Raw genomic sequence first — 20,864 nt, 5'->3', positions numbered from 1 at the left:
TACTCAAGTAAATTTTGAATTCCGTTCGGCTTTTTATTTCCAACTCTTATTGATCCTATATTTAAGATCTTACATAACATCCTGTTGATTTGACAATTTTTATTAGGAAGAAAAACCGGACTGGAGCAGCATGCAATGTCACTGAGGAGCATATTTAGATTATTGTCAATTTCTGACCAAGGAGCAATTATTTTTTATTTCTTGTCCACATTTGGAGTTACATCGTGGCAAGGTAAACTATACAACTCAAGTCTGAAGTGGTCTTGCCCTTTAAGTAAAACAAAAAACATTCCACCACTGGTTTCTAATGAGAATTCACAGCAATGTAATGATGGCAGAGAAATATCAGTGTGCTCATGTTGAGTTATTCTAGATTCATATTATTTAGTCAGTCGAACGTCCGTCACGCCTCCATATAGGGTTGTCAGTCCATCACACCTCGTGACATGTCATGCCACCATATATGGCCGTCAGGAGGTGTGACACGCTCCATATATGGCCGTCTTCATATATGAAGATCACAACACTCTGGATAGCCATACATGGAGAAGACTGGATCATCACCTAGATCTGCATATATGGAGCCGGCCAGCAACTCTACATCTGACCTCAAACCTCAGGCCTGAAAATTAAGACCCGGCCCTACCTGGGCCCTCATCTAACCCTGTACTCAAGACACGGTCTCCGCTGCCACCCTTAGATCCATATATGGAGCGGACCTGTTCTGATATTCCATATGTTGATCTGAGCTCATCAAACCTTGTACACTCAAGACACGCTCCATATATGGCCAGTAGAGAATAATTCATATCCATATGTTGATCTGACCCCCCATGCCAAAGCGCAAGTAATAGAATAAGCTTGTTTGAACTTTTGACTTCAAGTAGAGTTCTATGGCAGTAGTTTCCCTTGGTTAAACAGACCAGTCTCCTAAAGGTCACAGATTTGATCCCTGCAATAATGTACCCATTGGTGGACATAATTATGTCCTGTCAACATGTTGTTCAGTTCAGCAAGATATTGAACCCATGCCAGCTCAGAGCTCAATTGTGATTCATAAAACATAGCCAAATCTTGGACAGTTGCACTCTCAAAGGTAAACAAACACTGAGGATTTGGCTTTCATCTGATTTTACATTTGAATTACCAACAGTCTCTGTTATTATAATTTTTTCTTTTTACATATATGCCCAACAGAAATAGGCGTACTCCTACATTAAGAATAAATAGAGAGTTTGTAAGAATCAGGTATTTCAGGTATCGCCAGGTTGGGCAGCACCGCCCAACTAATGCATGCAACTAATGCATGCTAATTTAATAACCTGAAGAACGTCACCAGAATGCATTAATCCCCTGTAACATTGAACATTGCCAAACTGGTTTTGGTGGCCACCGGTTGGTGAATGCATGCAAATCTACACTCAGAGACACACACGTCGTGGAGGACAGTAAAAAGTTCTTTCTGTCACAACGGAATTGCTAAATATAGAATGTATTACATTTTGCTTTGCAGGATGAAATGCTTTTGAAACATGATAGTCGTCTACTACTTTAAATAAATGTGATGTCTTCCTGGGACCCAAAGGCAAAATAGGCGATCAACAAGCTGACAATGCGTGGAGAGCATGTAGATCTGCTTGTAGATCTGCTATTATCACTTTTCTTAAAAAAAAATATATATTAATAAAAAATCACACCCGTGTGAAGTGAGGGGCGCTCTTATCATCTTACAACATCAATTACAACATAATGTGTGTTTAAGCAACAGGTGCTAATGTGTGTTTTAGTCCTCAAAACAAACATTACATTTTTGTACATATTAACACGCACATATTAACTGTATATATGATGATTTTGGGTGTGGCAGTACAGTACAGTGACAGTACAGTACAGTACAGTAGAGGGTACAGTAGAGGGTAACTCTCTCATTTCTCTACCGTTTCGGATGTGTGGCGTCCTGTGGGTCTGGAACTTCCATGGACCCCCCAGGGACCCCCCCACGGAGTTGCACCACTCACTTCACACAGGTGTGATTTTTTCATTGGCATGTTTGACTGTCAAGGTTTCAGCTAGCCTCCAGGAAGAAACCCTAAATACAAAGGGAAGATGTCATTGCACATAACCACACCAAGGGGTCTAATGAAGTACTGTCACCTCATAAACACATACAAATATAATCTTAAACTAATTGATATTTCATTTTTTTAAATTTCTATCGGAAAAATGAACGGGGTCGGGACCGGTGGAGCCAGAAAATGGTTGCCACTGCTATGTCCTGACCTATAGACATGCCCCTACAAAAGGGACTACTGAATTGTTCCACCAATAGAGGCCTTAAACAACTTTTGTCATCATGTCTCAAAAACAAGAATGGATCAAAACCCAGTATATAGCTGGACCTTGTATGGGCAATGTTCAGTGCTCTTTAACTGAGCTAGGTAATAGTTGACCTGCAATAGTTAACTTGACTACTTACTACCTACCTCAGTAAAAGGTAAAAGGCTCATAGGTCAGGAAACTCCTGTTTTCTTACACCCCCTGGACATAACTAGTAGCATAATTATGTTTTAGGGAATTACCCCAATCCAACCCTTGACACAGTTGGTACCATTTTTAGTCTTTGTTATGATTAAGCCAGAGATTGAACCACGACCTTCCTCAGGGCACACTCTAACCACAAATCCACTGAGCTGGTAAACTATGACAATTATCTCCACAAGGCCGAAGGCATGGGGAGAGTATGTGTTGCACTCCGTCCGTACGTCCGTCCGTCCGTCCGTGTGTCTGTCCGTCCATCTGTGTACAGCTAATCTCCGGCACCGTTGGCCCGGCCCATGCCAAACTGGGGATCCAACGAAGAACCTCTGCCCCAATTTCTCCACAATGGCCTGTCATAGCGCCACCATGAAGATGATGAGGCCGACTTTTGCAAAAGACATTTCTTTACATTACTCGTACACAATTTATACAAACATCACACAAATCGGAACACACTATATCTTTACAGTCATGTGATCAACACGGACCTCTGCTCTGCTCCTTATAGCGCCACCAGGTGGCCAACATATGTAAAACACTTTTTTGGATATTACTCCTTCAGATTTTATCCAAATCCAAATTGGTACACATGATCTCTATAGTCATGTGATCACGACGGATCTGTTTGATTTCTCATATTCCATCCTGGCTGGCTAAGATTGTCTTCCAAAGTTTTCAGGAGTGGCCCGTTTTGTACAAAATGCTGCAAATCATTAAAAAAAAGCGTCCGCTTGCGGTGAAACTGTGCATGCATATTCCCACTAGGCTGAGGGAGAAATGCCACTTGACATTTTTCCAAAAACGCTCCTATCCTGGTGGAGACCTGTGCCCCGAGGGGCACTTTTTCTAGTTTTATTCTCAAATGTTTCTTTTCTTTCTCTCTGTTTTTTAAATAAGTACTTTTAATCATATTGAGACATCTTAATGCTCTTAGTGTTGTATGCAAAGCATTTTTAATTGCCTTGTTGTTGAAAGGTGCTATACAAAGAAACTTGCCTTCCTTGCTATGAACTGGTATTTGAGGCCAAGCCATAATTGAATGGCTGGAACTTAGCTATGTGTTGGGTTTCTCAGACCAGTTAAACTTGTTATAGAGAGGATACAAAGAACAACATCACCACACCTTTGAAATGAAATAGGGGGGGGAGGAATCTGGCAGAAGCAAGGTGAATCGGATCACACACTTCAGGCTGTGAGAGGAGCCATCACATAGGAAACACAGAACAAGGTTGTAAATAGCAGGACTAAGGCTGGTAAAATAGGATAGGAGAGGTTTGTCATGGCATAATGATACACAAGACATATAGTGTTAGGTGAGCATGAAGATTTGAAGAACCAACGTCTACTCTACAGTGATCGTGGTTAATACTATGCAGTGAATGATTTGACGATCAACGATCCACAACAGTGGGGAGAGAAGAGAAAACCTGCAATAGTTGACTCTGAACTGTGCTGACGGATAGTCTGAACTGTGCTGACGGATAAGGGTGGTCACCTATTGTACACACAGACAGTACAATGAAACTGTTCCTGTTGCTCAGTGGCCTGGCCGTCGTGATTTCCATGGGACTCGCTGTGATGATCTTTGGCATGGACAAATCGAGTCACATGATCTTACCGGGGATCGATCGACTGGACATGAAGCTCAGACAACTTGGAAACTTGCTGGAGGACAGGGATTTCCTGCGTCAGTTGTTGCAGCAGCAGTTGGATAAGCAGGACACTTTTGTGAAGGACCTGGATGCCAACGTGAACAGGATAACCTCAGAGAGAGATAAGAAGAAAAGTGAGAATGGTGCCTGCCAAGTGGAGAAGGTGAGAATATGAATCTTCATAGGTGTAGAACACATTACCGAACAATAGACCACATTTGATTTAATTTCTGTAGAAATGTGTGGGAAACTTGGGAAATGTGTAAAATGTATTTTATTTAGCAATGAATGTTAACCTCGGATGTTTATGTTTATGAGCCAAACATAAGCTGGGGCAGACTTTGACGCATGAACCCAGGACATTAAATGACAACATTGTTCTATTAATACATATTATTTGTTGTTGGAGACCAGTTTTCGCCCCCCATTTGTGTGTTTGTGTGTGTCTGTGAACAGCTCATCTCTGGCCCCGTTTGACCGACTGGCGTGAAACTTTGTATGCCAGAAATTGTTCAAATCGGCTTCATGGTGGCGAAATAAGGCCACTTTTTGGCCTATAACTCTTGAACCGTATAGGCTGTACAATACAAAAACATGTTCCCTCGATTCCTTTGCTCATGACACAAATCCAATTTGCTTTGACTGCCACATTTTGCAGTTCCTGGGTAGGCAACCCGGCCTGGCGGAGTCCTGCACTTTTTCAGTTTTTTATTTTATTTATTAAATCGGATGATGTGCATGTGGGGGAAACACTTTATGAATGGAAACAATAAATACAGATTTAATTCCAGATCAACTGTTAACAGATCAGTCTTCAGATGTATTCTGGATTCAGTACCATTTTTGGGTTTCATTCTGATCCGGTCGAGAGCGTTAATAACGTCATGTTGTAGTCACTGGTTGTAGTCATCAGGCCGAAACCAAGCATCACCCAAACATTCCCAGGGCCAGTTTGGAACGAATACCAGGCTTTCCTCCGAGGTGGAAAGTCTAGTGACGCGAGGTTACGTCAGATGAGGGCCACTGATTGCGACTGTAGGTCGCATTTATTATGAAATCTGCTGTCCGTCCGTCCGTCCGTCCGTTAGTTAGTCACCGACGCCTCCATATAATATATGGAGGCGTCGGTGTGACCATGGTCACGCCTCATGACATCACGTCTCCAAATATGGTCACGCCTCATGACATCCCGTCTCCATATATGGTCACGCCTCGTGACATCACGTTACATCATGAAGAGATCATGATATCAATCGACTTGAGCGCGCTGATGTCACCTCCTAGTAGCAATGCCTCAGGCTTCATTCTGAACCTGCAATGAGGACCGGTTCCATCCTGGAAGTATCATATTGAGAATCCTACTTGGATTAGATATCCTACCTAAATGACAACCCTGTTGAAAAAAACCCATGGCGTCGCCACTCCCCTATGGGGGGGGGGGGGGGGGGGGGTTGTTTGCAACTGAATGGCTGGAAAATGGAAATTAAGAGTTACTGTACATAGTACATGGTGCATGCATAAACTTTCCTTAATGATTATATCTGGTTTCAGTATTCATTTATGATATATTTTCTCTATTATTAAGGTTATTTTGCAGTCAGTTTGTATTGGGGGTGGGGAGGGGAGCCGGGCGGGGGTCGCGAGACATGGTTTAAAGCATTTCCGGGGGTCCCTAGCCAAAACTTTTGAGAACCCCTGCTATAAATGGAATATGTCTGGAATCCTGCAGGTGGCTTCTATCATGGCCCAAGGCGTTGTACACTATCACAATAGTCTCCACAATCCAATTGGAGATGCTGGAACAGACCTACCCCTGTAATGCCCACAAGAAAAATAGTTGAATCTCTTTGACATACGCAGCTCTCTGACAGGACAAAGCCAGTGCAAGGATATCTGTCTCCTCAACCGGGAGGGGGCTAAAAAGCCTCCAGCTCAGCCGGTACACATTTCATGTGTGCATTCTTAGAAAGACGGATTAGGCTTAAGCACCACTTACTAAAGTCCTCAGCAAACCTTGTATACTCTGAGTGCGCCAAGAGTGCCTGCCAAGGAAGCAAAGCCTTGGTCACTGACTGAAGGCATCTAGACTCTAACTGCCTTCATGAATCAGTACAACAATTGACCTCCCACTGTGGTGTCGCCCAGGCCAACGTGGTAGGCCAAAATAGCCACCACGTACACCTTGACACTTGGTGTCTGGGTCGGAGGAGCTGCCAACAAGGAGATGTCTGTCAATCTGGTACTTGATAAGGAGAGAGGTGGTGTTGAGTTCTATCATAGCCTAAATGGAGAAGGAGGAAGGCAGGGAAGACCGGTTCGGTGAACACCAGAGACTTCTTGCCCAGGTGGCTGCTGAGTGCATCTTCAACTGAAGGCATATTCAGCTGGGAACCAACCACCTGTGATGCTCCGTCCATCCTAGGCAGAGACAGGCAGGTCAGCTTGGTTAATGGTGGGCCATGGAATGTGCAGTTCCACTGTTGCACGCTGATAAAGCTCCACTGGGTTGTAGAATGTAGATTTGAGTGGTGCTTTTCCTCTCACTGATGTATACCTGGGCCCGTGGCAGGAGCTATGGGAGGCTGCAATGGTGAGTTACTCTTCATCAGAGAGATCAAGGAGCTCCACAACACCCATCCCCTTGTCTTCATCAGCCTGATAGGTATCAGCTGGCTGGCTGACCGAGGCCAAGTTCACCACTGGGACGTCCATGCATGGGCTCATCTGTGGACTGCAGGGCAATGGAATCCGCATTTATCCCCCAGTCTAGCACAGTGTTTGCAGACTTTGTCCTTACTTCATGTTGATACATTTGCTGCAATCTGGACACTTCCTCGACAGGGGCTGCTTGGGCCTCACCGGAGGAGTGAAGATAACAATAACACAGATTCCAATGCAAGGCTGTTGTTAGCAACGAGTGTAGTCAGCGACTAACAAAACTGTTATGGTGGCATCTTGTTTTTGACCTTGGAACAATCCTATACTTGTAGGGAATTCATGTATATGTAATGTATGTAAATATGCAAAACATGTTCTCTCACGTTGCCTTTGGCTGGCCTTGATGTCTGATAAAAAATAATAGTAAACTGTGGTTAGGTAGGCCTACCACTATTTATAGTTCACTACTGTACCACATAGTAGATCTACTGAATTTACTTGTTTTCCGTTTCCTCCTCCTCCTCCCTGTGTTAGACGAAGAACAATGAAGATGTAGCAGCTGTAGAGAAGGACACCGCTGACACTGAAGGTATGTGTGTACTTTGTAACCATTAGCCTATTAGTGTGATTGCTTACCAAAGTTATAGCCCTGAAACATGACAGTCATAACGCAACTGAAGACAGTTTTACGCGATCGCTACATTTACACTGAAAACGTGTACATTCAGATTTCAAATATAAAGTAGGCTACTCACCACGTGTGCCACTGGTGTTAGAAATTAGCTGGGACATCGATTAGCATTTCTGCATTCCACGTTGTTTAATAAAAGGCATTTTAATCCGAGCGCCCCGGCTATTTTTCTCAAACGGGGTGTGTTCGGGAAATTTTAAGTTTCACACCGGGGGTGCATTCGCCTATTAGTTTGTATTGGCAGTGTGGTCAGCGTAACTATATCGAACACACCCAGTGTTTCAGAGTGCAACACTCCTCCCGACCGATAGGGGCGCGTAGTTGAAAGCCGTAGTTGAAAAAAACAGCTCGGATAAAAATGCCTTTTATTAAACAACGCGGAATGCAGCAATGCTAATCGCTGTACCCGTGGCACACGTGGTAAGTAGGCTACCTTATATTTGAAATCTGAATGTTTATGTACACGTTTCAATGTAAATGTAGCGATCGTGTAAAACAGGTGGGAGTTAAGCCATGACGCTCGTGAAGTACGAACGTCATATTGTGAACCATAGAGACACACGGGGACTACAAATTCCACGCCCCCAAATGAGACAGCGTCCCCACTTCTGGTCCGTTTCAACTGTGTACTGCAGCTGCCAATGCAATCCCTATGAGAGGCATCATAAAATACCCTTATTTCACTGGTTCATTACTGAGGCTGTAGCGATTTATTTTGTGTTCGAATAATGTGTCCCATATGTTTTATTTGTCCTTTTTAATGTCATATACCTGCCATCTCAATATACAACCCACAATGTACTATAATATACTCCATAAGATTGTAAAGACTGCTAGCATCGGATATATTGAAGTTTCCCTGACGTATGATTTGTACGTCACGCATTAATCCTTATAAATACCGCTAGATGCGGCATTCCCCAGCGACGGATCGAGCGACCACGACAGAGTCCAGCGTTGTAAACGGTTAAACGGCCAGTCTTCATCATGCCTAAAGTGTGCTGCGTTCCTCTTTGTAAAAACAACAAAGAAAAAAACCCAGACTTGATGTTTCATCAACTTCCAGCTGATCATGAAAAGAGACAGAAATGGCTGCACCCATCCACTAGTAAAAAATCTGTGAAACCATCCAGAAGAAGTTTGTGAACTCCACAAGTGGTGGAAATTAAGTATTCAAGTGAAGCTTATGAAGGTATATGTCACAGTGAAAATAGCCTTGAAACTTATGATAGTCAGTCATGACGCAACTTCACCCTGTCTTTAGTGCCTTGCTACATTTACAACGTTTAAGTGTACATAAGCGTTCAGATTTCAAATATAAAGTGCTCACCCCCGGAGCTACGGATGTTATACATTTGTACGTTTATTAGCACCCGTGTAGTCCTTATATTGTTCAATAAAAAGCATTTTTATCCGACGGCTGGCCAATTTCTAATTTTTTCGCTATATGCTTTCAATACGTGCCCTTATCGGTTGGGAGGTGTATTGCACTCATGCATTATTATAACCTTTATAGAAAATGGTCACCGATCGGATTAAAATGCATTTTCTTGAACAATACGGGATGCACGGGTGTTAATAGCAGCCCGTTCAAAATTCTAACATCCGTGTCCCCGGGGGTGAGCACTTTATAGGCTATTTGAAATCTGAACGTTTACAAATGCACATAACTTAGCCAGGCGCTCAAAACAAAGCAAGTCACGCCACGACGCACGTGAAGGACGAGCGTCATGTGAACCATTAATCCTACTGAATATGATATAGATTGACAATATCAAGAAGGCAGGCAAAATCATCTGAGGAGCATATGCTGCTATATAGGATTACACAGACTGAAATTGACTGCCTGAAAAGTAATGTATTATATTATTCTTCATGAAGCTCCCAATTCCCGTGAAATTGCAATATATTGGCTATATAAATAAATAGCCCATATATTGTAATATGTATTAAAACTGTAATAAATAAGATAGATTCTAATTGATATTTTATTATCTATAAACCTGGAGAATCCACTAGATAGTTGACAATATCTGGATATGTCACTCCTGGCCATTTAGTCGGGTCATTTTCCCAACTACTTTTAGGCAAATCATATGGACAAATTGATAATCCAACAAGTTTTATTTTTTCTTTGTACCGTCGGAGCTCCGCGGCAGGTAAAGAATTCATATACGCCTGCATGTTCACACCATGCACCACAAATACGGATAATGTATCTTCAAACTCGGCGGCGCTTGGAACGTCACTTATAAGCGACAGGTAATCAGTCTGTCAACTCAGCTCTGCTCCGTTAACATTATGGGTAACTCATTCAAGTGGTAAATTAAATGTGAAACAAGTCATCTATTGAGAAAACAAAAAAATATGTTGACAAAGACACTTCATACATTTGGAAACATATTTTTATTCAAATCAATATAGTCTTCAGTTCATGTTGTATTATTTTAAAAGTAGGCTAACTACAGTGGAATTTCAATTGACTTCTATGGGCTGGCATGCAGTACACTGGTCTAACGGACCAGAAGTGGGGCCGCTGTCTCATTTGGGGGCGTGAAATTTGTAGTCCCCGTGTGTCTCTATGGCTACAAAGTTACCCACTACCCACCTATGCCTTCATGTGATGTGGTGAACAAATATCACTCGCACGCACACACACACACACAATATTAACATGTGCACGCATGCACGCGCACACACTTACGCATTAAGATGAACAGGCCAGAAGAGTACAGCTTAATCTTCACACCTGAGGAGGGAAACCTCCTAGCTGTTATGAAAATATATATCATATAATTTGACCTCTGATGTTCTCTTCTTGGATGTCTCTCTCTCCATTGCTGTGTGTGTGTGTGTGTGTGTGTGTGTGTGTCTCTTTCTCAAATAGCTACAGAGAAGACAGAGAGGGACGCATGGACAGCAGAGGTCGAAACACTGAAAAAGCTGCAAAAAGAATACAGTAAAGTGTGTGACTTTGTGAAAGATGGGACAACCGTAGGGTAAGTCATAACAGCTAATTTATTAATGTTTGGTTTAATTATAAAAATATTTATAATTATTAGGCCTATTATTACCACACACACACACACACACACTCATGGGAATGAGACTCCCCAGCTGCCAAACCAGGACTTAACAGGATATAACATGAGATATTGGGTTTTTTTTAGGACATGGTGCCCTGCCAAACCAGCTCCACCTGCTGTAGAGCAACCAGCTCCACCTGCCGCAGAGAAACCAGCTCCACCTGCCGCAGAGCAACCAGCTCCACCTGCCGCAGAGAAACCGGCTCCACCTGCCGCAGAGCAACCAGCTCCACCTGCCGCAGAGAAACAAGCCTAGGGATGCCGGCATCAGCCGGACCCTGGATGGATACTGCCAGCCAACAGCGACGGTCAAACTGCTGAACTTCTCCACGGGTGCAATTTGCTGAATTTACACTCATTGGCTGCACTGACTGCATTCCAGAGCCCTGCATCTGTTATAAAAAAACAACATACCTACAGTATCCAGTTTGTCTAGTTGATGATCATAGCCATTTATACTCTATTTAATGTGGGTTAAGTTGATTGTAATTGTTTGATTGATCGTTTGAGAGCAGCTAAGTTGTTTTTCCATCGAATAACTGATTTTGAAAGTTTTCAAGTTATAAGTCGTGCATGACATTGCATTGTGAAAAGTCTTGATAACTTCATACTTTGTGTATATATACACTATTGTTACATTTGGGAGTAATAAATACATGATACAAACATTCGAATTGGTAGGTCTATCAATTATGATAAATATCCAAATGTTTGAGTGAATGATGAATGTGTGTAGATTAAAAGAGGACTTAACCCATATTAGAGGAAACACGTTAAATGTATTTGCAGAAACAAAGATTTCTTTTATAAATCTTTGGTAAAACAAACTTGAGCTTATTAGACCACAAAACAAACGTGTGTGTGCTTGTGTGCATGCGGCCATGCATGTGTGTGTGTGTGCGTGTTACATAGCAAAAAAGAAAAATGGTTCAACTCTGTGTGGGGGTCCCCAGAACATCCAGACCCCCAGGGGGTCAGCCCGGTTCCGGCGTGTTTCCGTGTGGGTGTCCCTCTACTGTACTGTAGGCCCTACTGTCACTGTACTGTAACACCCCAACTGTACTGTAACACCCCAAATCGTGTGTGTGTGTGTGTGTGTGTGTGTGTGTGTGTGTGTGTGTGTGTGTGTGTGTGGCTGCGCAACAGTGACACTTGGTTGTGAAAACCAACCAAAAGCTATTTTCATGCTCGGACAGACCCAGCCAGCCAGGGACACACATAGCTGTAGCTGTGTATAGGAGTGAAACAGACTTAGGAGTGAATAATTCATTTTTTAAGACCGACAGAAAAGAGAGCAGACAGTTAAAATGGTTTCTGAGATTATGACAAGATTAGTTCATAAGCCAGAGAGGGTGCATGTGTTTTCAGAGATCGGGGCATGCAAGCCATTCGTACCACAAAACATACCACAGTTCTGAAAGTTGAACAAAGGCATATGGATCACAGCAGGGGCTTTTCCAGCTGGGTCCTTGAACACAGAAATCATTTGGTTTGGAGTATTAATGTCGTCACTGCTGGTCTGAATGGCACTTGACTTCTGCCTCTGACACCGTCTGTGTGAATGTAAGGAATGCTGACGATATCACAAGACTAGCCTGTTTAACCAGCTTTTTATTAGTGAAGAGAAACATTTTCAGGTTGCCAGGTTGCCAACAACCGGGCCACTAAAAGGTGCTGAATTATATTTGTGGGGTTCTCTCTCCTGGTTGGATAAAATTGGTATCCTGACTGACCCAATAAAAGTATTTGTAACATTTTAATAAAAAAAACATTTATTGTTATGAAAAGCCCCCTTTAAAGTGAGAGAAGAGGCACCTGAGAGAATTGTCTGCAGGGGTGAATGATTCTTTATATCCTGGATTCCTGGGAGTTTAGTTTGATCACACAATTAAACCTCATTACCCTGCCAACAGCATGAGTAATGCAATCCCTCCTCTGCATGTGTGCAGTGCATACGCCTGCGTCTGTGACGTGTGCTTGCGCGTGTGTGTGTGTGTATAGTTGTAGCCTACTATACTTGTGAGGCCCAAAAGTGCCGAAGGACCCGAAAGTTGTAGTACAATTTGAGAGATAGTAATTGTGGGGACTCTGACACATTGTTGGTTTATATATTTATTTGAATCTGTTTTTTCTTTTTCTTTTTTACTTTACGCATTTAGTCTTAAGAAAAGATTCAGGTTACGTTTAGGATTTGGGTTTGGGTTATAGTTATGCCTGATTTATACTTTGTTGTCGGCAAGGGTTGTGCTACTCAATGCTTGCTACTCAATAACGTTATTTTTAGTTCTTCTTGAAATCCTGTGACCTACTGCCCTACTCTACCTTCCATTAGGCCATTCAAGAAATGTGCCATGGGGATCCAGTCTCTGTCACTCGACACGTGGAGATGCAGATTCACACTCTGCCTTGTTCTCTCATGTCCGCTGCGTCTACAATGACATGAACGCCATAATTGTCCATGTTGTCCTGCAAACAAATTTAGAAACATGGGAGGTGATAAGTAGGAAAGAGGTGCTCAAAATGATTGATATGGCCTTTGGTGGATATTGTTATCTGATTAAAGGCTTCACTGAAATCTCACTGGCTCAAGTCAGTTAGGCTACATACTGTTATTATGACCTGCTTCAATTAACTTTGCATAGATTGGTGTTATGATGTTACAGCTTTGGATTGTGTCTGTGTGTATATTATTACATTTATTTTGTACCATAATGTGTATATTTTTGTAGGTGTTTTAAAATTAATGTTTATTAATCATAGAGCCTGGAGTACAAGAAAAATATATAGCCCATAAGCCCACACAGTTATTGTTCAAAATACACATCCATTTTGGAAGAAAATTACTAATATCTTACTTATCCTTTAAATACTGTCACAACTTTTTATGCAAGTAGGTCTGACATACGTTGAAGGCAGTCAAGCTGAATTCCTTCAGTATAACTTCCCTGTCTGCCAGGGCACTGCCACACATACAGTACTGTCACGCAATGATTAGAAAAAAGATTAGATGGAGAAAAGGAGCAGACCAAGTATAGACCCCTGGAGGAAGTCTCACGAACATAGATGATAAACAATAACGTCATAGCCTTTACCTTGAATGTATGCCATGTCCAGTTCTGATTGCTTCTTAATTAGTGTATGCTTACTGAACTGGCAACCAAAGCTGGCGGTCAAAAGCACAAGCTAATGAGTATCCAGCTTCATGAGGGCTTAGCTCAAAGAAAGAATTTGTTTTAAAGAAAATATGCACTGATGAAAATGATCTGGTCTGAGTTGTTTTAAGTTGAAAAGTAAATGGCAAATGGTGCATTTATATAGCGCCTTTATCCAAGGCGCTTTACATAGATTGTGCATTACATTCACCCATTCACACACACATTCATACACCGATGGCGACGGAAACCATGCAAGGCACCAACCAGCACATCAGGAGCAATTAGGGGTTCAGTGTCTTGCTCAAGGACACTTCGACACTAACTCTGGGAGAGCCCGGGTTCGAACTGGCAACCTTGCAGTTGCCATCCGGCCACTCTTCCATCCGGCCACTCTACCCCTGAGCCACCGCCACCATATAATATGTATACCGGTATACATATTAATCAGCCATTAACTAGTCAATATATCAGGCAAACTAGTGTATATTATGACTACTTGTGTCATGTACTGATAGGCTGATGAGACATTTACATTGCATTGTAGATTCATCTCTGTCGCTCACGTGTCCACCCCCCTACGCTAAATCTCAAGGGGCTATTCTTTCCTTTCAAAGACATCTGACGAATACGTATGTATGTACTGTATGTATTTATTCTATTTTGTGGCATGCAACCAAGGAAAAGGGTGCCTCAAACAGGACTGTGACATGATGTGGGTTCACAATGCAGACAAACTTGAATATAAGAAACTATAATCCACTGCATGCCTTCCCCCTATTTCCTGTCTCTCTGCCTGATAAGGCAGAACCATAAACCAGAGTCCAGAAGCCCCACCATGGCCCTCGATGTCACCCCCACCAGAGCCCAGAACTGTGATGTGGGGGACCTCATCCTGAAAAACATTCCCATACATTCACAACACTATAGTCAACCAATAACCACTATAACCCTGGTGAACCTATTTTGGGCATGACATTATACAAAACAAATATTGAAAAGATTCTGTGAACTTTTTCTTTCCATCACTGAGATGTCCAATCCTTATTTGTTCATAATTAAGAAACCAAAAGGATAAAGCGGATTAGAACAATTTGACCTGTACAAAAGGAAGTGTATGGATGATTTACCGTTCGGTAAGTCATAAAAATGGTGTTAATCCACCAGAATGAAAACTAAAAATACACCTGATCTGTGCCATCTGGAAGAATGAGGAAATCCTCAATACACAGCTTGAGTGAACCTCTCAACAGAACACTCAATGCTAAAAGAGAAGGATTTTGTCAGGACCCGGGTTGTGTTTTGTACCCAAATGCAGAACTCATTTCAAAGTAGAATCAGGAAACCCAGGAGGACAGTTTAACGACGACTTTGCTTAAAAATAAACAATAATATTCACAACAGAAGTACACCACACAGGGCAAATCTCGGTACAGGAACGCATAAACAAGCAACATGACACTACAACGACAGAGAGCAGTCCAGTCTTAAATAGTATGAGGCTCATACTATTTTCAACCATATGTAAACAGACCACTAGAGGGCGCTCCCAATATGTTTTCACAGCTTTTTGAAATCATTATACCCATACCGAATGCCAAAATTAGAAACTAGTCACCAAAAGCCAAATCTTTACAAGTGCGCCCCCAGCTAACAGGTGAGTCCACTCTAGGAATCAGAGGCGCAGGAGGACATGCAGGAGAGGGAAGGGGCTGCAGAACAGGAGGAATGTACACTGGGAAAAGTCACTCACCACAGGGCACAGGGGCTGAGGCAGGCAGCGCATAGTCTGGCTAATAAGCCAGACCGAATCAGCCGTTGGCAAAAAACAGTGTGATTTGAGTCTGGCTTATTAGCCAGGCTAGGCAGCACAGGGGTAGAGTGTGACAGATGTTTAAGTGGTGCAACCACTTCCTTAAGTATAGCTTTCTGTGTGCCTGCCTGCCTGGCTGGCTGGCTACCTGTGTCTGAGCACGGAAATTGCATTTGGTTGGTTTTCAAAACCAAGTGTCAATGTTGTGCACATGTATACATATTAACTGTATATATATATGATGATTTCAGGTGTATCAGTACAGTACAGTACAGTACAGTACAGTATAGTACAGTACAGTACAGTACAGTACAGTACAGTACAGTACAGTAACCTCCTGGGGACCCCCACATGGTAACTGTCATTTCTCAATCGTTTCGGACGCGGGGAGGCTCACCGGAACAGGCCCGGCCCACTGGGCACGTTCCTGGGGGTCTGGATGTTCCCGGGACCCCCGGGCACCCCCGGGGAGCCCGACACGGTAACTCTGTCATTTCTCAACCGTTTTGGACGGCGGACATGCACAACACCTACTGCATGCCATAGGAAACACAACGCATCCATGCAACTGTCATATTTTTGAAATTGTCATACTGCCAGTTGGGCACCTGGACGAGTGGCCACCAACTGCCGACCTGGATGCATGGGTGACCACCCGGACAACTGGCCACCTGAATGGTGTGGCATGGCCAACAATAATAATAATAATAATAATAATAATAATAATAATAATGATGAAATGTGTTGCACTGCTTGCCATATCCAGTTGATTCTGTGCCTACCTTTTCTGTATCTATTGTCAAAGATGTCTTCTTCTGTGACTACTGGTGCTACCTACAGAGCACACTGAAGGGAAGGCTAACTTACAAAGAAAAAGAAGGAAATAATATGGCATATACCTGCAGTCTTTGAGTTGAACCACTTAAACCCTATATACTTCAGTATACATTGTGTGTTCTATGACTAGCCTAATCAATGTCCCTAAAATATAAAATATCATTAAAACTAAATACTGGCTGTAGAAGCAATTCTCCATATTCAGACCGCAGCCATCTTGCCAGCAAGGTGATACCTATAGGTGACACTTCCCATAGAGAGCCCATTCATCCAAACAGAAAAGTCCTCTCTAATTATATTAAACAACGTCAAAATCACCATTGCAGCTGTAGGGAAAGCTTGAATTATCCTCTTTCAATCTGTAAAGTTTTTGTTTAATAAAAATCCACCATAGACATTTTATGAGCTACTTCCTGTCAAGAAATTCCTTGCAGATGATTATTTTCAAGTATCAGAGTATGGAAGCGCTCGTTATCAGTAAAGCAACCTCCTGCTGCCTCCTGCATTATGTGCACATTCAAAACAGGTGGTACGCACGGGCCGTTGAGTGATAGTCAACGAGCACTTCCAAACTCCAGCACTTAGAAAAAAATCATCTGCAATGTTGGTGATTTTGACGTTGTTTAATATAATTAGAGGGGACTTTTCTGTTTGGATGAATGGGCTGTCTATGGGAAGTGTCACCTAGGTATCCCCTTGCTGGCAAGATGGCTGCGGTCTAAATATGGAGAATAGCCTAAGGCCCTGCCATAGCTCTGTGTGTGTGTGTGTGTGTGTGTGTGTGTGTGTGTGTGTGTGTGTGTGTGTGTGTGTGTGTGTGTGTGTGTGTGTGTGTGTGTGTGTGTGTGTGTGTGTGTGTGTGTGTGTGTGTGTGTGTGTGTGTGTGTGTGTGTGTGTGTGTGTGTGTGTGTGTGTGTGTGTGTGTGTGTGTGTGTGTCCAGGGGTACTTTTCCCTCTAGACCAAATCTCTTCAGCAAGAATAGCCGATCTGTTCGCAACAGAACTTATTGTGAGCTTGTAAATCAGCTATTTTCAACCAATGTTTACCTATAATGACATGTCGAGAGGGTATGCGCATGATGTGGTGGGGAAGCAATTTAAAAATAAAGTTTCAATTCTAATCTACAATAATAATTCAAATAAACAACGGCACCTTTGTAAAACAGAGTTTACAAAGTGTTTTACAAAAGTAAAATAACATCTGTGAACCAGCACACTGGGAGTTAAAGGGTGTAAAAAATAAATCAGTGGGAGCCTAGTCCATCTGAGCTTTATTTAAATAAGTTCTACCAATGCAACGTTGCAATAATCAGTGGTCAGAATGTGCACTCGTTCTTTACTCCATTGTAACTTGTAATGATAACTATTCTATTATTAACCATTATCAACTGGTACAGTAAGTAACATTCCTCTATGGTGACAGTGATAATGACTCATCCCTCACACACACACACACACACACACACACACACACACACACACACACACACACACGCAAGCACCCCACACGCACGCACGCATGCACACACATACACACCCCACACGCACGCACACACGCACACACACACACACACACACACACCACACACACACACACGCACACACACACACACACACACACATCCACGCAAGCAAGCACCCCACACGCACGCACGCATGCACACACATACACACCCCACACGCACGCACACACACACACACACACACACACACACACACACACCCTCCTGTTTCTGTCTCCATGCATGGATGTGGACGTGGTCTCCTCTCCTTTTCCCACTTATCTATGTGCACTAAACAGAAACAGATTTGCATGCAAGCTTGTGCTATTCAGACTAAAAACTATTAAATATTATGTAACCATAAATGCATAATAAATGTAGCAGCTAAGATCCAATTCAGGACACTGACAATAGCAAAGTGGAGGTGAATTGCTGCTCTTTGAAGACTGTAACACCACCAATTTAAGTGTCAGGTAACTGCACTGCTTAATCATTTAGCCTTTTCACCAAAAAGCCATAATGGTCTGAAGTATAGCCTAAACTTGTGGGAAGGTTGTAAAAAGGTCAGACCACATATGGGGAACCTGAAAACTTAGAACTTCTTGGGAAAAAGAAGTGAGGAATCATGCCTTTCTATCTATCAGATGGATTTTATATACTGTCTGTACCGTGTATGTCCAAAACCGTTTTTTTAAATTATTGTAAAAAAAAACAAAAACATTAATAGCCGATTTACAAGATCACAATGCGTTGCATCACAAAATGTTGTGAGCTTGTAGATCTGCAATTGTCACTACTATTGTGTGACATATATCTTGTATATGTATACAAGTAGGTGTTACGACCCGGCCTAGGGGTTACCAGGTGCAAACATAAAAAGATGAAACATGGAGATACAAGGTTTCTGCCTGACAGCAACGACGATATGTAGATGATATTCTACTTTCAGATCTAGCGCGAAGGCTGTCCAGCTGTCCAAGAAAACACACTGATGAATACCATTGTCCCCAAAATATCTATAAGCTGCATTAACACTGTTTTGCTTTAAATACATTTTTGAGTGGTGCTTGCAACCATAGGGTGCAGTACTCCATTGCCCAGCAATGTGTGTCCCTTTGTATGTTTAAAGTACCAACAGGTGACAAAGTGGCGCTGTTGAGCTTCACGCAGTGCACAGGTGCATGATGGGAAGCTGTGTTTTTAGCAGCCATTACGTGATTTCGGGTGTGACAGTACAGTACAGTGACAGTACAGTACAGTACAGGGACCCCCTGGGGACCCCCACACGGTAACTCTCTGCGTTTCGGACAGGGGGGCGGCACACCAGAACCAGGCCAGCACCCTGGGCGCGTTCCTGTGGGTATGGAAGTTCCGGGGACCCCTACACGGAGTTGCACCATCACGGGGGTGATTTTAAAAATGAGTTGAGGTCTCCCTCAATGATCTCTCAGAGAATTTAAATAAAGGTTGAATGAATGGAATAAAAATAATAACAAATAGTATAGTTACAGTAATGAGACAGTTGCATTAAACAAATAATAAGAATACAATATACATAAAGAAATAACAGTTACACAAGTACAGTATAAAGTAAAATAAAGGTGTGAAATACATAATACCAGAGGTGAAAATTACTGCCATAAGGTTTGACTAATTATATGGTGAACCTTATAGGCCTATGAGTATGGACCCAAGAGGAAAACCCTTAAAATTGTTTAAAAAAAAAATGTGTGTGTGTGTGTGTGTGTGTATGTATGTGAAAACATGTATTTATTTATGATTATTATGATTATATATCTTTTTTAAACGGCAACTATCTCTAGCCTACATTTTGTCAAATCAACTTGCAGCCATTAGACTATAGGCTACTCTATAGCACACTAACGGCGACCTAATGGCAACGAACTCATCAATTTATCGTCTCAAATGAACAAGTTATATAGTGCCGCTCATTGTTTAAGCGAAGACGACACCTGCTGTACTTCAGGTTTAGGTCAATGCTGAAACCTGACCGTTTGGAAAATTAGGGTCAATTAATTTAACACTGGGGGGGCACAGTGGAGGTCAGAACAACTTTGTTGTTGTTGTTGTTGTAGTCTGGTAAGTAAATACATCCAAATGGTTTTAATTACACCTACGCGCGCGCGCTGAGCTGGCTGAGCCAGCTGCACGTTTAGTTTGAATGATATTTCATATTTTATGGACATATTGATTGAACACTGACGGCTGAGCTACACCAAAGCGGGAATTTTGCGCACAAAGGCACACACGCACCTTTAGATCCAGTCCTATTTTAAAGTGTGAGTATGCGGGGCTGAGGGGTGGCTCGCTCGGCCTATAATGTCGAATTTAGACTTCTTTAAGACTGCGTTCGCCACACTTCTTGTTTCCCTGGGCCCATATTCCCCATAACATCCAAGTGGGCTGTGCAATCTGACCCATGCGCACATCGATTTTAGAGTGTGGGTTTAAAGACGAGGGGATTCCCCAGCCCAGTTGAATATGGTGGCGAGAGGTGAGTGGATGCAGTTATGCCAACAAGCCGATTATCGTTCTGAGTCCTCTGTCAATTTATTTGTGCTCTCATAGGGTCGCGTAATCCATCTGGAGACGCTCAATCCGGTGCCACGCAACGAGAGCGCAGAGCTATCCCTGCGTCTCAGCAACCCTCGCCTACTTGGCAAAGTTACTTTAACTGGAAGAAAACGGATTTAAAGGAGTTGTCTTTAAATGTTTTGTGATATTAAACGCATGGATGAAGTTGGAACTTTTGGAATATTGGAGCCGGACAACATGGAATGTAGTTTGCACTAATCCCGAAGGGTACTAGGCTAAATGCAATAGCCTACCACTACCAGTAGGCTAATCATTAGCCTCAATCAAATTGAACTGGAAAGTAGGATAGGGCCACTGTCGCTTTGCTCCACGAAGGGTG

At 42.6% G+C, this 20,864-nt stretch overlaps 2 protein-coding genes across 2 annotated transcripts in view; one reads left to right on the top strand and one right to left on the bottom strand.

The window, feature by feature from the left end:
• Window positions 1–20,864, bottom strand: part of LOC306938020 (IgGFc-binding protein-like) — a 39,446-nt gene that overhangs the window by 10,740 nt on the left and 7,842 nt on the right. Inside the window, exons 2-3 of the mRNA XM_079522043.1 lie at window positions 10,244–10,288; window positions 1,938–2,089 (exon numbers count right to left, since the gene is read on the bottom strand). Coding sequence (XP_079378169.1) covers window positions 1,938–2,048 — 111 coding nt within the window. The 5' untranslated portion in view covers window positions 2,049–2,089; window positions 10,244–10,288. The remainder of the gene's footprint in view (window positions 1–1,937; window positions 2,090–10,243; window positions 10,289–20,864) is intronic.
• Window positions 4,006–11,294, top strand: LOC306938890 (uncharacterized protein). Its single transcript, XM_079523249.1, has 4 exons — window positions 4,006–4,353; window positions 7,383–7,437; window positions 10,427–10,538; window positions 10,710–11,294. The coding sequence occupies exons 1-4, from the start codon at window positions 4,057–4,059 to the stop codon at window positions 10,879–10,881; spliced, it is 636 nt and encodes a 211-aa protein (XP_079379375.1). The 5' UTR covers window positions 4,006–4,056; the 3' UTR covers window positions 10,882–11,294.

Source organism: Electrona antarctica, assembly GCF_951216825.1.
Source record: "Electrona antarctica genome assembly, chromosome: 15".
NCBI lineage: Eukaryota > Metazoa > Chordata > Actinopteri > Myctophiformes > Myctophidae > Electrona > Electrona antarctica.
Note: the sequence above shows the minus strand (reverse complement) of the source record. Positions and strands in the feature narration are given on the sequence as shown.